This window comes from Fulmarus glacialis, unplaced genomic scaffold (assembly GCF_000690835.1).
Source record: "Fulmarus glacialis isolate BGI_N327 unplaced genomic scaffold, ASM69083v1 scaffold12076, whole genome shotgun sequence".
Lineage (NCBI taxonomy): Eukaryota > Metazoa > Chordata > Aves > Procellariiformes > Procellariidae > Fulmarus > Fulmarus glacialis.
The window spans coordinates 37572-57289 of NW_009216318.1; the positions used below are offsets into that span (position 1 = coordinate 37572).

Here is a 19718-nt window from a genome sequence, read left to right on the forward strand (position 1 = left end):
GCAGTATGAAATCTGTTAATAGGTTTGTGTATTCAAGCCTCAGCTCTGCCTTCAGACTGAGTCAAACATGTGCTGTTGTTACCAGAAACAACCACAGAAAAAAACAGAAGCAAACCGTTCTTTGCAGGGAATATAAAATGGACATTTTTTAGACAACAGTGCACAATGCCACTTTGTTTTTGTGATACCACTCTCAGAACAGGATAGAGTTCAGAAACAAAAAGATCCGCCTGACTGAGGCCAAGTGTGTTTCGGATCCACCTTCTCTATGGGAAAGGTCCCACTATGGCTGCTCCTCTGTATCTGTGCCAAACAGCACTTCGTGTCACAGGGAGGTCTACTGATTTAGTGAAGTTACTGCCAGAAGAAAGTATCACTCTACTCAGGGGAATGCACTCAAATCTCACTAATTTTCCTATGAAGATACTAAACATCTACTGGAGCTCTTGATCTTTCTGTAATATAACCCATTAGTGACTTAATTTTTCTCTTCCTCTATTCCACATTTTGTCTTCTATGCAGTAGGCACAAAAATACAAAGTGATGTCAGCCTGGAACAAAGCATTTCCCTAGAAGTATATTTAAAAGAAAATTATTTCCTTCTATAATTCAGGCGACTATCACATATGGCAGCTTTCCTATCAAGCCAAATTTCACAAGAATTCCTGTTAACGATGCATATTTATTCTACTTTCCTGTCTTTTTTGAATGATAAATACTCATTCCTCCTCTTCTAGGCATACTCATTAATCTGTTTGTCAACAAATTAAATGCTATTATCTTGCCAAAGCTATTGTTTCCAACTGCCTAAGTGCTCTGGTGCCTCCCCATGCACTCTGAACACAAGGATGCTGAATGTTCATTAATACAGAGTTTGTATTCCAAACAAGACATAAAACTGAGCCAAGAAAAGATTTGTGACCTGCCAGCTCTGGGTGCCCACTGCTGTGAGTTTTTAGGAGATGCCCTAGAATGGTTTGGAGGGAAAGGTACTTTGTTTAGACAATCCAGAATGCTAAAAGGAGTGGGATTTGCCATTTATCCAGCCCAAGTAGTTTGGACCACTGTCATGCTCAGCACTGGTGAGACCCCCCTGCAGTACTGCGTCCAGCTCTGGGGTCCTCAGCACAGGAGAGACATGGACCTGTTGGAGCGGGTCCAGAGGAGGGCCACAAAAATGATCAGGGGGGTGGAACGCCTCTCCTGTGAAGAAAGGCTGGGAGAGTTGGGGTTGTTCAGCCTGGAGAAGAGAAGGCTCTAGAGAGACCTTATTGCAGCCTTTCAGTACTTAAAGGGGGCTTATAAGAAAGATGGGGACAAACTTTTTAGCAGGGCCTGTTGTGACAGGACAAAGGGTAATGGTTTTAAACTAAAAGAGGGGAGATTTAGACTAGATATAAGGAGGACATTTTTTATGATGAGGGTGGTGAGACACTGGCACAGGTTGCCCAGAGAGGTGGTAGATGCCCCATCCCTGGAAACATTCAAGGTCAGATTGGACGGGGCTCTGAGCAACCTGATCTAGTTGAAGATGTCCCTGCCCACGGCAGGGGGGTTGGACTCGACGACCTTTAAAGGTCCCTTCCAACCCAAACTATTCTACGATTCTATGCTGAGGAGAGACTTAAACACTGATCTCCCCATTTGGATGACTGCTTCACCTTCTAGGGTAGGAAAAATCACCTTCATGGCTACAACTGAGCCCGTAGTGGCTGGAAATGCAGTTTGGAGAGAGCCTGGCTGTGGCTGGGGTCCTGGATGAGTCAGCCTCGAGCTTCTTTGTGGGTCCCCATGTATGCCAAGGCAGAGATCAGGACATGTAACAGAGTGTGAAAGTCAAACAGTGAGGCACTGTGTGAGTTTAAGTACCGCCACAGTCAGCTGGTATCTAAGCAGGATTCAAGGATGTTAATTTTGAACTTCATCACTGAAATTCCACCTATGTCCTGCTTCAGCTTCATGCCTTTCTGGATCTATTCCCCTGTGCCCTCATCACAGTCAGGTCAATTTGATGAACTGCTCAGTGATTCAGCCTGCACTAACTTTAAGAGCTAAGTGCTTTTGCCATCTTTCAGGAGACAATCCTGAAATGAGCACTGCTTCACCATCTCAAATTAAGGCTTTGGTGATTCAAGTTTTTCTTAAGTACTTCACCGATTCTCTGTTCCACACTAGCTGCTGAGATCCAATGGCAAATCTTTTTTATGGCAGGCTTTTCTTGGTTATCAACTTTAACCCCAGGAAAGACTCAACAGTTCTGGAGTCAGGTACAGTAAGAGAAGATTTGGGATGCAAGTTGAAGTCATGTATTAAATAAGATAAAAATTAAATTGTGAAAATAAATGTGTACAACAAACAATTGGAAAGTCAGCTTTCATGTAGTAGTACCAGTTTGATACTCTTGGCCCTTTGGCTCTGTGTTCCTAGCACAGAAGAGTACTCACTCAGTAACTGTGCCACTGCAACTGCATGCTGTAAGAAAATTCATTGCAGTTCTCAAAAGTTGCTTCCCCTTGTTGTCTTCATTATTAAAAAAAAAAAAGGAAAGGGAAAAAGGCTTTAGGGAAGTAAAGGAAGCTCAGCAGTTTTCTCAGGAACATCAAAACGAACATTTCTTCAATATCCTCATACATTTTATTCTATACCTGCCTTGGCTGGTTGGCTATTTCACACAATAATTATTTTCACTATGGAAAAGAAGTGCTTCTAGCTGTGTGCCATGCGTTCTGTTTTTCTGAGCATTCCTGGCATTGTCCCCTGGCCTATCATTAATATTAACTTCATGTTCCATTAATTTTACTCATCTTCCTACTAGCCAAGAAACCTTCAGCACCCTCGGAAGAATTAGAAGACGCCAGCCTGCCAGCATCTGAAGACAGTCCACAAGCCTTACTTGTATCTGAATCCACAGATTCCCCCCAGAAACAGACAGAAAGAAACCCAGCACAGCTTCCCAGCCCTCCGTTGCTCCCAGCTCCACCACCTAAGGCAATCTCCAAAATCACAAAGAGTGCAACAGGTCAGTCATTACCAGTCAGTAAAGACTTTCCCATCCCTTATGTGTTGTTCACCTACACAGCACAGTATATAATTTTTTTCTTACATCCTTTTTTAAGCCTATTGCCGCAAACTGCTGTGAATGAAGCCAGTTATATTGAGTGAACAGAATGCTAAAGATTTCCATGAACTGAGGGGTCCGGTTGCCTGATAACAACACCTTGATCTTTGTACTTCACATATTTATCTGAATCTCTCAGGGGATTATTTGTTGCAAGTCTATTGCACTAAACACATGTAAAACAAATCAAACCACTGCAAACATCTGCTGAATCAGATACCCATATTGATATGCCATAAAACACAAGGAAGATTTAAATGTTTTCGTTACCTAGACTCCCACCAGATAACAGTACAACAGCCAAAATCAAGTTCAAGTCAATAGGTTCTGTAGAGGTTTCTGTCTGAAGGGTTTGCTCTCTAGGGTAGGTCTAATCTAGAGCTATGAAATCTGGTCTATTGCACAGAACACACATAAGTGATACAACTGGCTCCCACAAAGCAATCGTCCGTGCCAGACTTCATTGAATGTTTCAAGAGCAATTCCTCTGGGCCTGATTTTCTAATGTATTGCCAATGTTGTTATATTTTCCAACATTCTGGCACGGCAGAAAGGGTGTTAAAGTGAATATGATTTTAGTTTGTTCCAATTTTAGGGCCCCTACATATGGCAAAAGCAGTTAAAAGGGCCTTATTGCAAATTAGAATAAAGTCCTGACATCTAAATATCAGACCTGTTGGATATTTACACTTTTAAATGACAGCCATTATCTCAGCCCTGATTTGCATCCACACTCATCTACTGGCACAATGAATAGGGTTTTCAAAGTCACCAGGAAAAAAAAAATCAGAGGGGCATTGTGATCTGACCATTGGGGTTCATAGAAAATATTGAGGTTTTCAGTCTTTTTGAGGAAAATTACAAGTACTTGCTTCCCATGGAAAATATCCATATTTTCTCCATGCTTAAAAGCCATAAGAGTTTAAGTGGGAGCTGGATTCAAAATGGTATCATAATGCTCCTTGCAACCTGCTGTTCAGATTGCTTCAACATTTTGTGCTATGGGTCAGGGTCTAGCCTGCGCCTTCCACCTTGCAAGATGAACAGGCACAACCAGGATACCCTTTGACTTTGCTTAACTGATGAGAAGGCCATGCTCTGCATGAGATGTAGGCTATTTGGAAAACCTGACCCATAGAGGGTAACAAGATTACAGCTCCTCCAGGCACTTCACAGCATTTTGAGTCCAGATATTTTTGCTGCTTAACCAAAGTATTTCCTGTGACATCTAAGATATTCTGAGTTTTGGTATTTCATTCTCATCTAAATTTTCCACAAAGAACAACTCTCAGTTTTCTCAATGTCTCCAATAACTATAGACCCTTTTTCAATAGTGATTATACATTTATTTAATTTGTAGAGGCAGTAGTAAGTTAAGACTAAACAAATACTGTCAATAAGTGAAAGGGAATACAAATATATGGGGAAGGAGGAAAAGTGATTATGAAAGAAAAGGAAGATGAAGAGGTTGAAAAGCTCTTTTGTGTTTAGTTTTTCCCCCTTAAAAATGTTAGAGATGCTGTTAGCAGAGGAGTGAGGAATAAGCCAAGCACCAATTAATCACAGAGTGAGGGGGAACAGGGCAAGGTGCCAAGACATCACTCTGCAAGATTATTCACTGAACAGCTGTCATTAGGACAAATAAGGTGAGATCTAAGCAAACTCTCAACTCTCCATATTGGCTCAAGCTGCAATGAGGACAAAATTGGCCCTTGACCTGTTCCAGGAACAAGCAGGTATAAAGATAAAACAAAGTCTCCTCCCTTCCTGCTTTAGGGTTGAGCTGAACTTGGGGTTTTTGCTCTGAGAAAACATGGACACCCTCTCTCCCTGTGCAGCACTATAAAATGACTTAAGAGGTGGGTTTTTTCATCCCTTCAGGCCATGATTCAATGGGCAATAATTGATCATAAATGTCTTCTGTGCATCTCCACAGTAGCACATAATCAAAACCCCCTTGAGTGCCAAAAAAACATTTTTCCTTAGCAGAGGTTGGCTGTCTCCTGGCCACAACAACCATCCTGATCAGTGCAGGAGGAGCTCCGGGGAAGGTGTCTCATTGCCAAGACATTGCACATTGGGCACCTAGACACATGAAGAAATGCCCTTGCGCTTTCAGACATTTCAGATTTTAAATAGGGTAATTTAAATAGGGTAATTTTTGGACTACCTTGATCCCTGTCTCCTGGATGCATAGAAAGATGAATGAAGCTCTGGCCATTGGTTAGGGTTCTGGGTTGGAGGGAGAGAAATGTGCAAAAATGCCTTCCAAAAATGAAAAAAAATAATGTTAGACCTTTTTTAGCTTAAGAGAGAAGATTTTATTGTGGATGCAATTCTCCTCATTGAAGGATGCTCTCCTCCTCACCCCACAAATGTGAAAAAGAGACCAGGGTTAGTTACTCTCAAATTTTCGATGTTTGATTTTGGTTATGGCTACAGGAGCTCTTCTTCCTACTTGTGCTTTTGCTGTTGTCCTCAGTAATTCTGCCCTCCAACCTCCAACCTCACACTTGCGGAGCTGTACCAGACTTCCAGCAGTGAACTTAAGAAAAGGCATGTAGTTGGTAAACATTATGCAGAATGCTGGGTCTGAGAGGAAATATTTAATAACTGAAGTTAGTATACAAACCTACTTTTGTCCTCTCCAGTTTTCTAGTAAGTTAACCTGCTAATAGGAACCAAGTCCTTTTTACATGGGTATTTCAGAATAATCCTGGCCTGAGCAGAAGTTTTCCTCTGCTATGAACTGAAGGATTTATCTCAAAAGTAAGTGAAAAAAAAGTGAAAATCATCTGTGAAAACAAGTTTGTACAAAAGCTGTACAAGCTGTGTCAGTTTAAATTCCTGTTTAAAACACTAGGTGGCAACAAGAGAAAAGAAATACTCTTTTGTATGAAGAACATTGCCTTTTTACACCCAGACTGAGCTATTGGTGTAAACTATGCCGTATGCCAGAGGCTTGGGGAGATATAAGGGAAAGGGGAAGAGAACTGCAGAACAGAAAAGTTAATCAGCACCTTTTTCAAGCCAGATATTCAGTTATCTTAAGCGTGTGAAACTACCAAATTTACAACCAGGGAAATGTCTACTGTTTTTTGGACTCAGGTGTTAGAGAAATGTATATATCAAAGTCTAATTTCCAAGAAAATGCTTACATTGCATAAGAAATATCTGAATCTGGGGGTAAAAAAAAAAGATTAGATTGCCCCACCCTTCTTCTTTCTTCTTAGTGGTCAATACCACATCTTTCATTTGGATTTCATTTGGCAAGTTTTGTTATACGAACGTTATCCTCATATTATAATGATTTTGGCATTTCCTCAACTGGCCTAGGAAAGACAGAGGTCTAAGCTGTGCAGCAATCATGGAGAAGCAGGTAACAGACACTGGTACATTTTGTCCTGACTGAGAACCACAGTGCATAAATTTTAATACAGTCTGCCAGCGTCCAGCAGAGAAAGTGCTAGATTGGAAGGCCACAGCAGTACAAGCCATTGGTGGTTAGGAGGAACAGTACTTGCAATCAAGAATGCATTGGTGGGCTGGGAAAAAGGAGAATCTGATACTGTGGGAAAGAGGGGAAATGGGGGAGGCATCTTTTTTGCTAGATCAAAGATCTGGGTCTGTGTAGTATGAGCCTTTTGAATTCAGATAGTTACTCAGCTTAACCAGTTACCTCCTAGCAAGAACAAAACATCACCATTTTCCTCTGTTCAATACAACAAATTAATTCCAGTGCTGACTCTGTGTGCAAAAAAAAAAAAAAGCAGCATTGCACAAACTCTTACCCTCTTCTGTTTTGACAGCAGGAAGTGAAATAGATGACCCAGCCATGAAATCTCCTCCTTCCACCATCCTGAAGAATTATGTCATTGTTGGTTCCTCCCAAATCTCAGGACAAGCTGCCCTCTTCCATCCCTCTGGCCAGAAAAGTTCAGATCCCCATGTCAGAGGACAGGTAACAACGCCAACCGGTTCCCCTCACCTGGCTGCCGTCCACCTGCCTTTACCTCCCAGCAGAGTCATTGAAGAACTCCACAGGGCTCTGGCCACCAAACACCGGCAGGACAGGTACTACAGCCTCTTGGCTATATGGGTGCATGAGGAGAGTCATTTCACTAAATCATTTTTCTTGGTAAATGTTCCTACCCTGTTATTAGCATTCTATTTACTCCTACAGCTTGGGTTTGCCTTCCTCTTGATGTCACTACTTTGAACATCCATCCTTGGTTAAATTGGCAGTTACTTCAAAGTATGTTCTTCTTTTATAAGGAGGCTACTGTGACATGGAAGTAGGTTTTCAAACAGGTAGAATCATTAGATAATCCTTGACCTATTGCAAAAGAAAATCTCCCCACAAGATACCAAGTTAGAGTGCTAAGGCATATCCTGCTCTAAATATCAATACTCTACATATAAGAAATGCTACTATTTCAGTATATGTCTCTTGGCTTATACATGAGCATATACGGTATCCATTTTTAATACAAATGCTTGTATGGGAATAGATTGGGTACTTTGTCTGGTTTTCATTATAAGCCCTCCTGTGTATTAGAGAAGGACAGAGATAACCTTTTCCATCATAGAGCTTTAGAGTTAAGTTGGTAACATTTCTCAATTCCATAACAGCTATTGTCATGGGGAATAGATTCATACAATATTATTTCCAGGCCCTGTTAAACCTCTGTCATGATCATAAAATATCAGAATGTTAATATTTCATGCCATGTATGTTTTACATTAGAAGGACGTGCGGTGTTTTTTTTTTTTAATCAGTACAATATAGCATGTGGCTATATATCAAAGAAATACATTAGCCACCACCCTTCTGTACCTTATTTTTATGACAGAGATAGGAAAGTAGATCCACGTTAGCCATTCTCAACACAGTTTTGAGAATGCTATCCTGTGTTGTCCCATGTTGAACCCTCTGCCCTGGCCTTTACGAGTTACAAGACATTCTGCTCATTCTCATATAACGGTAAGTTCCTACTGTGGCAATAAAACAGTCTTTTGTAAAAACTGGGCTGTGCACCTTCCACCCACAGCTTCCATGGAAGAGAAAGCAAAGGCTCTCCAAAAAAAAGAGTGGATGTCCGTCCATCCAGAACATCTAGCATTGAGCGCAACAAAGAAAAGGAGAACTCACTGAGTTACAGCAGTGATTCAGAAAATAAGTGGAACTCAGTTAAAGAGTCGGATGAGAACAAAGAAAACATGATCATGAACTCAGAGCTCAAGGAAGACTCTGGTTTTTATCAGGATGAGGAAGTTTTGAATGACTCCATTATTTCTGGTAAGGAAAGTCACTTACTATATTATGAAGATATACTATGGTAGCCTAACAGAATGCTCCAAACAAGGCAGCATGCATCAGAAAATACTGAGCAGTATAAATTCTCTATTGTCACATCAACTTTTTCAAGGAATCCTGGTGAAAAGCTAAAGTTAAATTTGAGACATAGCGATTGTGATCATGTTTGTCTTGGTAGGTACTGCATACTAAGATGATGTTTAGAGTTACGTTGATAAGTCAATGTATAAGTATGCTTTACCCTTTCAATTACTTATGTACCCTACTTATGTACCATACCAAATAGAGATGGCAGCACTTGCAGACACATCTTGCTGTCAGTAGACAAAGCGTTCTGTATATTGGGTGCCAATGCTGTGGATGTTTTGGAAGCATCCCATTTTAGGACTATTATTCTAGCGCAGTGATGGTACAGTGAAAAGTGGAAGAAACTAACGAATCTAGGAAGGACAAACATCCCAAAAAATATCTTAAAGAAGAAAGTTGCTCTCCATTTGGTCCATTTTACCCTTTCTTGAGACATAGGGGGAATGCATTGTATAATCCTGAGCAATTATTTAAGTGGGCTTTGGCAAAATAATCAGCTGTCATTAGAAAATTTATTTTTCATTCAAGCTTTTAATGTTTTCCATGTTAGCAAGACAAAGATTCAGTCTGCAATGAATCCTTCAATCTCTTCATCAATGCATTAAAAGAAGGCAGGCAGAGAAAAATTAATCAAAAAATAATTGTTGTAATAGATCAAGGATGAATTTTAAAAGGTGCCTATTAGAAAGTATGAGCCAGCAGACAGGACACGAGTTCTGCTCCTGTATCTTAAGACATCTAGTAACAGAGACAAAACAAAAGAAAAGAGAATCCCTTTAATATTCGCTGTGCATTTAAGGATAACTTAAAAAATAAAAATCACCAGTTCTATCTATTTTTTTCTGACTATGTGTTGTTCCTGATTAAAAAGTAGTCTCCTGTGGTATAAATTCTAAGAGCTAGAGGCAGCCAGGCAAAAAATATGTTATCCTCTACTAGTAAAAACAAATCTGAATATTTTACTGTTGAAGATGAATACTCTATATATTTAACAAATAATTATCCACTGTCTGTGAAGACAGAAATTATGATGATAGAAGGGCATTGGTTATTGTACAAATTTCAGTGATATCTAGAAGCAGCTCTTGGCTTTCCACAGTGTTAGAGTTCTGAAAAATTCCTGCTTACTACAGTTGAACAACAGTGGTGGTGTATTGGTGATGGCTTAAGAATGGTTTAAACGCAGCAAGTTTTACAGGGCAATATTAGACCAACTGAGATAGTGAGAAAAACATCTCTCTCAAAGATATTTTGGCTTTATTGTAGCTGCAACAATACTGCTGCTCAGCATAGAAGATACTGAAATCTGCCATTTGAAATACTGGCTACACAACATGAAATAAAAAGAAATCAGACTGAACAGAAAACTTTTTCCCCTTAACTATATAATTTGATTTAAGAAAATATTATGTGTACGTATAAATCTTACTTCATACCATGGCTTATGTATTGGGCATGATTGGTCATGTGTTATGATTGGGTAGGGCATGCCTGCTAGAAAATTAGAAAAATAATCTCTGATAGTAGAAAAATTATTAAATACATTTTTGAATAATGTGTGAGTATACAAAGATGTAAAAGCTGGATGGAAAAGCTTATAGGACCGATTGGTAAATATAACGAGGTGGGGCTGATACATTCTTGAATGTTTTAGTGAGTAAGACTAACAGTTCAAATTTAAAATGTCAAGGGCCAGAACCACATACTTGCTTCCCCAGTTCTCGTGATGGTGTGCTAGTAACAGAAGTACATATGTAGATATGTAGAAAGCCAGTTAGATGCCTTATCTGAAAGGCTGAAAACTCAAAGGTTTGTTATGAAATTAGGTCACAGGTAACTCAGGAAAAAGTGAGGAATTGTACTTTGGCTTTCCATTAGCACCCTACTCAATAAATCATTCTTTGAAACCTCTAAAAACACAAGGCAAGACAGGAGTCTTGTGCACAAGCTTAAAAAATAATGTAACTAGCATGTAACCCACAAGTGATAACTAGTGCGAGCAAGGTCTTTCCATCAGCATGCAGTATTAGGATTTGCCTTTTGCTTGATAGAAAGAACAGTAAACATACAGGAAATTAAATGTCATGATTCAACTGAGTTAAAACAGGAACTTTTGTCAGGAACCTGCAGACCAAGCATGAAAAGGGTGGGAATTTTCAAAGCATTTATTGTTCACCTAGCTGAGCTGCCATAAATCATGAAACAAGCCACAGCCAAGATCCTGTCTGAGATAGCTTGGTCATGGGGCAGACCAGCATTGAACATGCCTTATTGACCAGAAAAAATAACCCTTAGGAAGAAAATACTTAAATAAGGGTATTTGCAGGTTCACTTTCTACTGAGATAGTGATCAGGAAGGAACTTGCCTCAGGGTGCTGAAAATGGATGTGGGGAAAACTAGTTTGGAGCTTTATTTCCTCTTTGCTCTCTTGTTTTGTTTTATTTATATGTTTATTAATTCTGAAACATCAGATATGGGTTTCTGCAGCAGGTGGAATAACAGAACTGGCCATCAGTGGGCCAGTCAAGATGAAAACAGATGAATTACACGTTTCCCAGTATGTCCTCCTGAAGGGGATAACATCATCTCCCTCTTTTAACTTTGTCAGGCAGGTGGTGTTTTTCAGGAATCAACCCAATTGGTCAGGCATGGGGAACGGCTCTTTAGACTAGCAGATCAGCTTAATCCAGATCTCTTGCATTTTTATTTGGTGAAATACCCTAAAGATTAATCAGTGCCCAGTGCATATGGACCATGGGAGTGGCTATAGCATAAGCCTTTTAGAAATCCAGACATCTGGATGAAGAGAGCACAGCTTATCCTGAGGGGGTTATATGCTCTCCACTCCTCTAATACAACAGCAAGATTTGGGTTAAAGTTGAGATTTTTCAGATACGATTTGTGTTTTTAATTTCACAAAGTAGTAGACTGTTTCTAAGTGTGCAGCAGAGCAGCCTGGAAGCAGTCAAGGCCCTGAAGAGCAGCTTCATTTTACTTTGTTTCAAGCAAAATCATTGCATTGTTCCATCTCACTTTGAAATACAAGCCTCTAGGGCATACAGTGAGCTAGCTTAAGCCAATGTCTCCACATCAGCTTCAAAACCTGACTTCTTGCAAAAAGGTCCAGTCTTTTACCTGCAGAGCATCGGTTTCAGCTGGCCTTCAATGAGATAAGGGACAGCAGAAAATGAGCCCTGACCTCATCTGAGCAAATAATCACTGTGATTCTAGCCCTTGTCCTCCCACAATTCAAAGATCAGATATAGTACAGTATGGCAAGTAGTTTTATAACAGCCTGAAGGGAGTAGGGATAGTCCTGCATGCTCATACCTTAGCTGTCACTAATGAATGGGAGAATAACCATTTAGGGTGCATCTCCAAAAAACAAAAAAAAAAGTGTTTACTACACATGTAGAGCTCCCTTGTTTCCTTCTAAGCAGTTCTGGACGGAGACGTATGCATGTGCTGTATAGCGTATACATAGGTTGCTTTCAGTAGACCCAAGATGCACTGAACTGCCTGCAAATGCACTGCGCAGATGGCCAGCACATGGGCGGTATGTCGATCACGTTCTGGAGACATTGGGCTTAATATGCACGTGCAGTCTCTCCGCAGCAATCTCCTGACATGACCAAATTCCTCGTACCGCCTGTTTAAATTTTCCAGGTGAAAATGAGAACATGTTCAGGGATACCTGGGAGCTTGCTAGCCCCAAATGTGCTTCAGGTTGTTTCCAGAAGGAATTCTGTTGGTTTCTGTGCTGTATAGACCGAGCACTGCAAACGCCCACTCTGCACCCACTCCCAGAGTGGTGGAGGCTTGAAAAACCTTGACAGAGTCCCAAGTCTGTGGCTTTGTCAGCCAAATGTTTCTGATGGAGTCATATATTCAGTTAGCAGAAGGCTCTGTGTGGCATCAGCCAAATCATTTAATTTCTTTACCCATCTGTTAAATGTATACCTACTACTTCACAGAGGACTGTGTGGTTTAATTTAATTAATGTTTGCAATAGACTTTGAAAGCATTAGGAGGAAGGTGCTAAACAAGGGCACAGCTTTTAGACTCGAAGCGGGGTTTTGAGCTGATTATGGTTTCTAAAAAGTTTTATTTTAGACCACTGCAACTATATCAAGAGACTTGTCCCTGCTCACACAGGGAGACCATAACTACTATCTGCCCCAGTCTTCCCAAGATGTATGTGTGGATGTGGTATAGACTCCTCCCTTCTGCATAAAGAAATTTGAGATCAATAGTGATAATAATAATGTAGGTCCACAGATCCCTAGCAAATAAAACCCCAATATTTGGGAATGAGAATCTATTTAGGATTTAGAATCTTGCCAACCTCCAGAGCATCCTTTAAAAAATAGACTTTAATCCTATCTCAAATGCCAAACAAAAATACCAATTAAATGTCATTTTCTTTAAAAATGAAGTGACCTTTTCTAGAAAAGGTGAAGCATTAAATTAAAAAAACCCTTTAAAGTAAAGAGGAACCAAAACAAGATAACCTCTTATTACACACCACATTCCCAAGATGAAGCGAATACAAAGATTTAACTGTAGTTCCTGCGTACCCTGACAATACTCTAAACCCCACCTGACTGGTGCTACTCTGCAATGATAATTTTCAGACTCTGCTGAAGCCCTGGACTGAACACCAGAAAAGCCAGTACAGCACAGTAGAGGCGTGCAGACACCTGGTGTAAATTCACTTCCTTACAACCTACCTGTGACATGACTGCTGGAAGACTGTAGTCCTACCAGTATGACTCAGCAACTCACTGGTTTTAATAGCACTTCCCTCTTCTTTTCCCCCCATCATAAGCAAGCTACCCCTCATCAGATATGGCCACCACCTCAGACTTTCAGTCTGCATTTGAAAATAAAGATGGCTTTCTACTTTACAGCCATTTTATTGCATACCTTTCCAAACACATGGCAAAATGGTTTTATAAGCTGAGGAGTCCAATTTTCATTTGTTTAGCCTGCTGAAGTCTAAAGAGTTACACCAGAGATACAGAAACACCTAAGCCCAAACACAGTTCCCTCTAGTAAGAGTGAAAGGATGTTTCTAATGTCATCAAGAAGGGCAGCATCAAGGACTCAACATCCAGCACACTGAAGAGCAGCAGACTCCTACTCAAAACGGTTGCTGCATGTTCTCCTGTGAACAGTTCTTTTGTAATGGCAATGTTTTAGGTTGTCTGGTTTGATGGAAAACATGTGTTACCATATTTTTACCATAAGCAGAACAGGTCATGCAATCACAGTATTTGTGTCTCTTATTGCCCAAGTGCCCAATTAAGTTGCCAGCATTCTGCAAATCACCATAAAATCTGGCCTTTTCTTTCATTCCTTGGAATATTTGCCTCTGCTTTTTTCAGAGGGAAAGGCCTAATGTCAACAGTATAGTATTGATTACTAAATGAAATTCTGTTATGACACACTGTCACACTGGCCAGGATGTAGACATACATAACGGCTTACATTTAGTGTTAGAGTTACACACGGTGTATGATCACAATTCTGATCTTCTAATTTCTCATGCCAGAAAACCAGAATGACTTTTTATATATATATTTTTATATATATATATATGTGTGTGTGTGTGTGTGTGTGTGTGTTTGTGCATATATACACACATGCCAAGCAACAACTTAGATTGTTTCAGTTACCATTATCTATTCCTGGTTATACCTGGTGACCCAGAGAGGAAGGTGTACATGTCCCGGCCACTGCTGCGACTGAGTGATCCAGTCCTTCTGCAAAGGAACCACTAAATCGTTCAGGAAATAGGGATTGCTCTGGGCTATAGGGATGCCCAGAGGACTGAGGCAAGATGCACAGCCTTTGACTTCTAAACTAGTGATGTGAATCGTGTCTCAGCTGCAAATAATTTTCACCTGAGAGCACTGCTTGCTTATAATGGATAACAAAGGTAACACAGGAGTATGATCCTTCTGCATTTGTAAGCAGTTTTGTGTCTGAGCCCTGCACAACTGTAGTGCTACTTGCACGCTAACATACAGATCACTGTCAGTCTGTAGGTTCCCCACTCTTCATATGTTCATGTTTCATCTCCAGGAACTGTCTTTCTAATAACTTTCTTTTCAATGCATGTCCCAGGTACTTTGCCAAGAAAATGCAAGAAAGAACTGCTGGCAGTAAAACTACGAAACAGACCAAGTAAGCAGGAGCTGGAAGACAGGAATATTTTCCCAAGGAGGACAGATGAGGAAAGACAGGAAATCCGGCAGCAAATTGAAATGAAACTCTCAAAGTAAGTCTACCTAAGAACAGGGAGGAACCTCCCTTTACAATGAAGTGTCCTCCGAGTACTGTCAGATGAGCCACTGTTACCCACCCCCAAGTCCATTTCCTGCAGTGAATCATGCACAAACTAATATAGCACATTTTCCATGTCAATCAGTGACATGGAAAAAATCTTAACTCCCTCTTCAGTCAGGATTCCCTTGATTTCAATAGAAAACAAGACAGAAGTCAATATAGGAGACAAAATTCTGCCAAATGTACCTGCAGTTCCACTGATGTAATCAAGATTTAGAGGTCCTCCAAGAAGGCTAGTGCTTTAACAGAAATAATAATATAATTATTTACTAACCTGATTTTGCTTTGTCAGCGCTAGTTGAATTTGAGGATAAAGACAATTATACCTGCATATTTCCTTGAATAAGGGAAAGCTGTTGTATGCATTCATGGGTGTATTTCTGCTTTAAGGAAGAAGCAACTTCAGCAGCACTGCCCTCACATGGGTAAGGTGTTCGTGTAAGTCCAGCTGCAGGGACAGCAGGGATGGTCTGGTTTTGATCAGTAACCAGGGCAACAGGGTAGAGCTATGAGAGAAATAGCATTACTGTGGCGTGTAGCCTAAAGCAAAGATTTAAGGTAACTGTGAGGCTCAGACTGCACCATTTGTTTTTTGTGTGTGTTGTTTTAAGAGCTACATTTGGATATCTGCAAACATGAATATTTTAGATGAGACAAAGTGGATTGTTAAATAATCTGTGCTGCGCCTGCCCACATTGGGATAGTGAGCACTGCTCGCCGCCAAAATGCTTGGAATCAAATTGAGAAGCATGAACAGAAGTTCATTTTCAAGGCTTATTAAATATTCAATATCTCAAGCCTCTCCTGAAAGAAACATTTATTGATATTTAGGCTAGCTCATTCATGTGTGTGCATTTGATTAAACTTTACCTCAGGGGACAGGGAATGAGAAGCACGCATATGGATCAGAGCACAAGTCCTAATGGACCAGAGTTTACAGAGGAAAACATCACTGCCATCACCACACTTGCCCTCAGCTAAGAAACAAGCTGCTGAATGAACACCCAAAGGAGAACAGTGTGTTGGGCCAGTGACTGCACAAGACAGAGCAGATGACAGTCCCTATCACAAAAAACATGTACATCCCATACAAGTAGAAAATATCACATTACAATTTACATTAAGTTCCAACAGTTGCAGGCAGAGGAAGTCATAGATGTGCCACTTTAATACCCATCGTCTTAGGAAGGAAATTGTCGTGGACCTTGATCATCTTGACCCTGCAAGCCTTGTGTATTCACTTCAGGGAAATATTTCAAGCTGCACTCCAATATTGTTAATTCCAGTATTTTGGCCAGTCAATTGTTTGTGAAATGTCTTCATAGGTCAGGAGCCTAATTTTATGGCTCTAAAAGACACAAAAAACGATTTCCACCCCACTCCATCCCTAAAACCAAGTTGGACCATCACACAGTATTCACTGAGTGAGATTATCTCATATCCAGCCACACCTCGTATTGCTAAAATGCCTAGCTCACATCTCTTTTCAATACAGTCTGACTTCTCTTAGGTCTAATGGAATTGCAGCTTCAGGTGGTTATCCCTTTCTTTATCCCTTTCTTTTCATTTACCATTTAGCTTGCTTAATAATGAGCCTAAAGAATTATTTTAAAGGAGGCATACTTAAAGTCAAGTGTCAGTACAAGAACTTAAAAAGGAAACTGCTCTACTGGTGAAGAAAAGGGCTGGTTGTTACTGGAAGCTAGGAAACGTACTGTGTATAGGTAAATACAGAGAAGGAAGCCCCCATACTGTCTGCTGTGGTCTTATAGAGCAATCTGTGGTGCAGGCTATTAGTCTCATTGGTAACGTCTAAAGGATGGCTAAAAGCCATCTTTGTTCCAAATGCCGGAAGACAGGCTTTCATTTAGCATCTTCCTCCTGGAACGTGGAAGATTCAGTGCATCTCGGGGAACAGACGGTGCAGAGATTGCTGGAATAGCCAGGAATGGCAAAACAGATTGGAAGAATCTCCCACACAACTTCCAGCACATATGTGCACTGGCAGAGCTCAGCTCAGCTCTTAACTCATCCACCAGAATAAAACATGACCGTGCAAACAAGCACAGGTGGTAGATGCATCCAGGAAAATCTTTACACCAGGAAAAGCAAGTACATGTCAAAAAAAAAAAAAAAAAAAAAAAAAGAAAGAAAGAAAGAAAGAAAAAAAGAAGTAAAAATGGGTACTGGTAAAGGCCAAAAAGTCAAAGCCCTAGAGATATCCCTCTGGAGTTTCTGACCAGGACCGGCTAGGTCTCACCCCACAAAACCCAGACCACCCCAGAGTCCTGACTCAGAGCACAACCCGGTAGTAGCATGGAAATGTAACCACACTGGGCAGAGTGAAAATCTTGCATGAAATTTTGAGGTCTTTAAATCCATTCATTTTACTGGTACTTGTGCAGCACAGTCTCTTTGTGACAACTTGGAAGTTTATAGCTAAGGAACGTTCTGCTAAGCGTTCAGGTGTGAAGCACTGACCGGGAAATAGGATCCAATAGAAATGTCTGTTCTCTGTATGATTTTGCCACTACCTATGCAGATAAGAGCGTGCTGCTGCTGCTGCTGTACTAGTAACACTTTGATAACAGAAATGGGACTTGCCAGCTCAGTTATGAATCCACTATGAACCCACAGGGTATAGACCTGTATTTTAGCACAAAAGAATAAGGTACGGGCAAATTAGTGAGTAGTTATTCGATGGCTGTCTGCATAAGAATGGCAAGTAAACAGGCAGTTGTTTTCGAGATCAGTATTTTTCAGCACATTTGTAGGGATTTAAAAGTCTATAGCTGTCTAGCAAATTGCCTCAGTCCAACAGCTAACACAGCCTAGCTCTGTACTCTAGAGAGAAAGCTGGGCTGACGTATATAATGTGCAAAATATACCGAATAATAGTGTCTATGTAACTTCAAAAATGGGGAGACAAAAGAATAACATTTTCTCAAAACCGCTGTATTTCTTAAATGGTTCTGGTTGTAATACATTTCAACAGTAGTTATGAACCTGCTGAGAAAACCAACTCTCTGCTATCATACTGATGAGTGTTTATGCAGTCAAAGCTAAAAACCCTATTTTTCTTCTCTTTCCCACTCATTCAATCTCAAAAGAGAGATTGAGGAATTCTGTTATATCTTTTGGGCCAGATTCTACTTTTACAGCAGTTCAAATCCACTGACTTCAGATTTATTATTGACTGACAGCAGCGTGAGTAGAGATTCAAGTATTCATTTATGTGCATTGCTGCTTTTGAAAAGTCTATTTCCCATATTTCGTGCTCCCAGCCAATTTAGTCTACCACTTGTTGCCGTGGAAACATGCACATCTCCCTTCTCCTCCATCCAAAATGGCAGTATTCCACCTTCCCCAGATTTCCCTTTCCAGTAGTGTTTCTCTTACTAATTCATGCATCCCCAGTGCCCCAGGCCATGGTGTGCACTTGCAATATTCTACTGTGCATTAGGCAACAGGGCTCCCAACAGGTCTTGGTTCCCATTATTATGTGTTCGGAGTGCAGATAATAAGCCCTCAATGGAATTCAGTGAATTGAGAGCTCTTTGTGTCAAGAGGCAGAAAAGACATTTGCAAGTACGATTATTTGCAATAACTGCTTTCTGCCTTACAGACTCACTTTGTTCTAGAAGGGGTTTAAGCTGAAACCTGGGGGAGTAAAATAGTTGCTAGACTGAACACTGATGCAGGAAAGGGTTGTTTAATTAAATTTGATATCTGACTGTTTAGAAAGTTAATGTTTGAACTGCCTGGGTGGCTGGTACTTCTCAAGTATGCCTTGTATAACCACAGTTGAAGACACTCCATTATTACTTAATGTTTCAATGAAAACATGAATTCCTGGAAAAGATTATACTTGTAATTTTCACTTCATGTTCTGTTTCACCTCCTTGGATATTTGCATAAGTAGACACGATGCATTAAGCGGCACTTAAAAGATTATGGAGACAGGAATTCAGATACAGAAATACGGGCATCAATGGAGTCAGACAGGAAGAACGATGGTTTTGTGGACACAGGGCGGAACCAAAACTCGAGCACCTAAAATTGATCTTTACCACATTGAAAATCTTGGCATGGGTAAGTGGATCATGCTGGGGCAAGGTTTCTTGGCAATGTAAGGTGAAAAAGGAAGCATCTTTATTCAGTACTTCACTACATCTGGAAATCTGTAGTTCTAGTACTGCCCTGAGGTTCTTGGAAAGGCATTTTCAAGTTGACTTGCCCAGAAACTGCAGACATAGCTAAATGCACGCTCAGGTTAGACCCTCAGCCTCATGTAACAGAGCGTGAAGTTCACAGTGCTGCTGGAGACAGAACAATACCAAGCAAACAGCACTTCAGATTTGCAGCCTAAAAGCATAGAGCGTGACAGTTCAACACACAGCAATCATAAAGGAAAATTTTACCTATTGATGAAACAAAAGCTGTACCCTGTTTCCCAAGAACAGCATGTCCGGTGCCACTTCCTCACAGAAACATCTCAGTGCAGCTTTGCTCACTGAAAAGGCATTGGCCCTCCAGACTGAAAGATTCAGTGGGAAACTGGGCTGAATCCACAGAACTTTGGGGAACATTTTATTTGATTTTGACCAAGAAGGGGTGGTGGTGGTGGTGTACAAACTACTAGTAGCCCTAATGCAGAAATTAAGTAGATACTGAACTGAGCCCAGATTAGAGACTAGCCTAAATTCACCTGGAGATCATGAAGGTTTTTTGCTGAAGCTCAGGCTGTGCTTGAACTCCCACTCACTGAACTAGAAATCAGGGAACTGCCCTGATTTCAGAAGGCTGGGAAGAATTGACACAGATTTATTCCAGGGACAGAAAGG

General features: G+C 40.6%; 1 protein-coding gene across 1 annotated transcript in view; it reads left to right on the plus strand.

The window, feature by feature from the left end:
* PHACTR3 (phosphatase and actin regulator 3) overlaps positions 1-19718 on the plus strand; it is a 53039-nt gene that overhangs the window by 7962 nt on the left and 25359 nt on the right. The window contains exons 4-7 of the mRNA XM_009579263.1: positions 2816-3019; positions 6928-7192; positions 8170-8417; positions 14653-14806. Of these exons, the coding sequence (XP_009577558.1) occupies positions 2816-3019; positions 6928-7192; positions 8170-8417; positions 14653-14806 (871 nt within the window). The remainder of the gene's footprint in view (positions 1-2815; positions 3020-6927; positions 7193-8169; positions 8418-14652; positions 14807-19718) is intronic.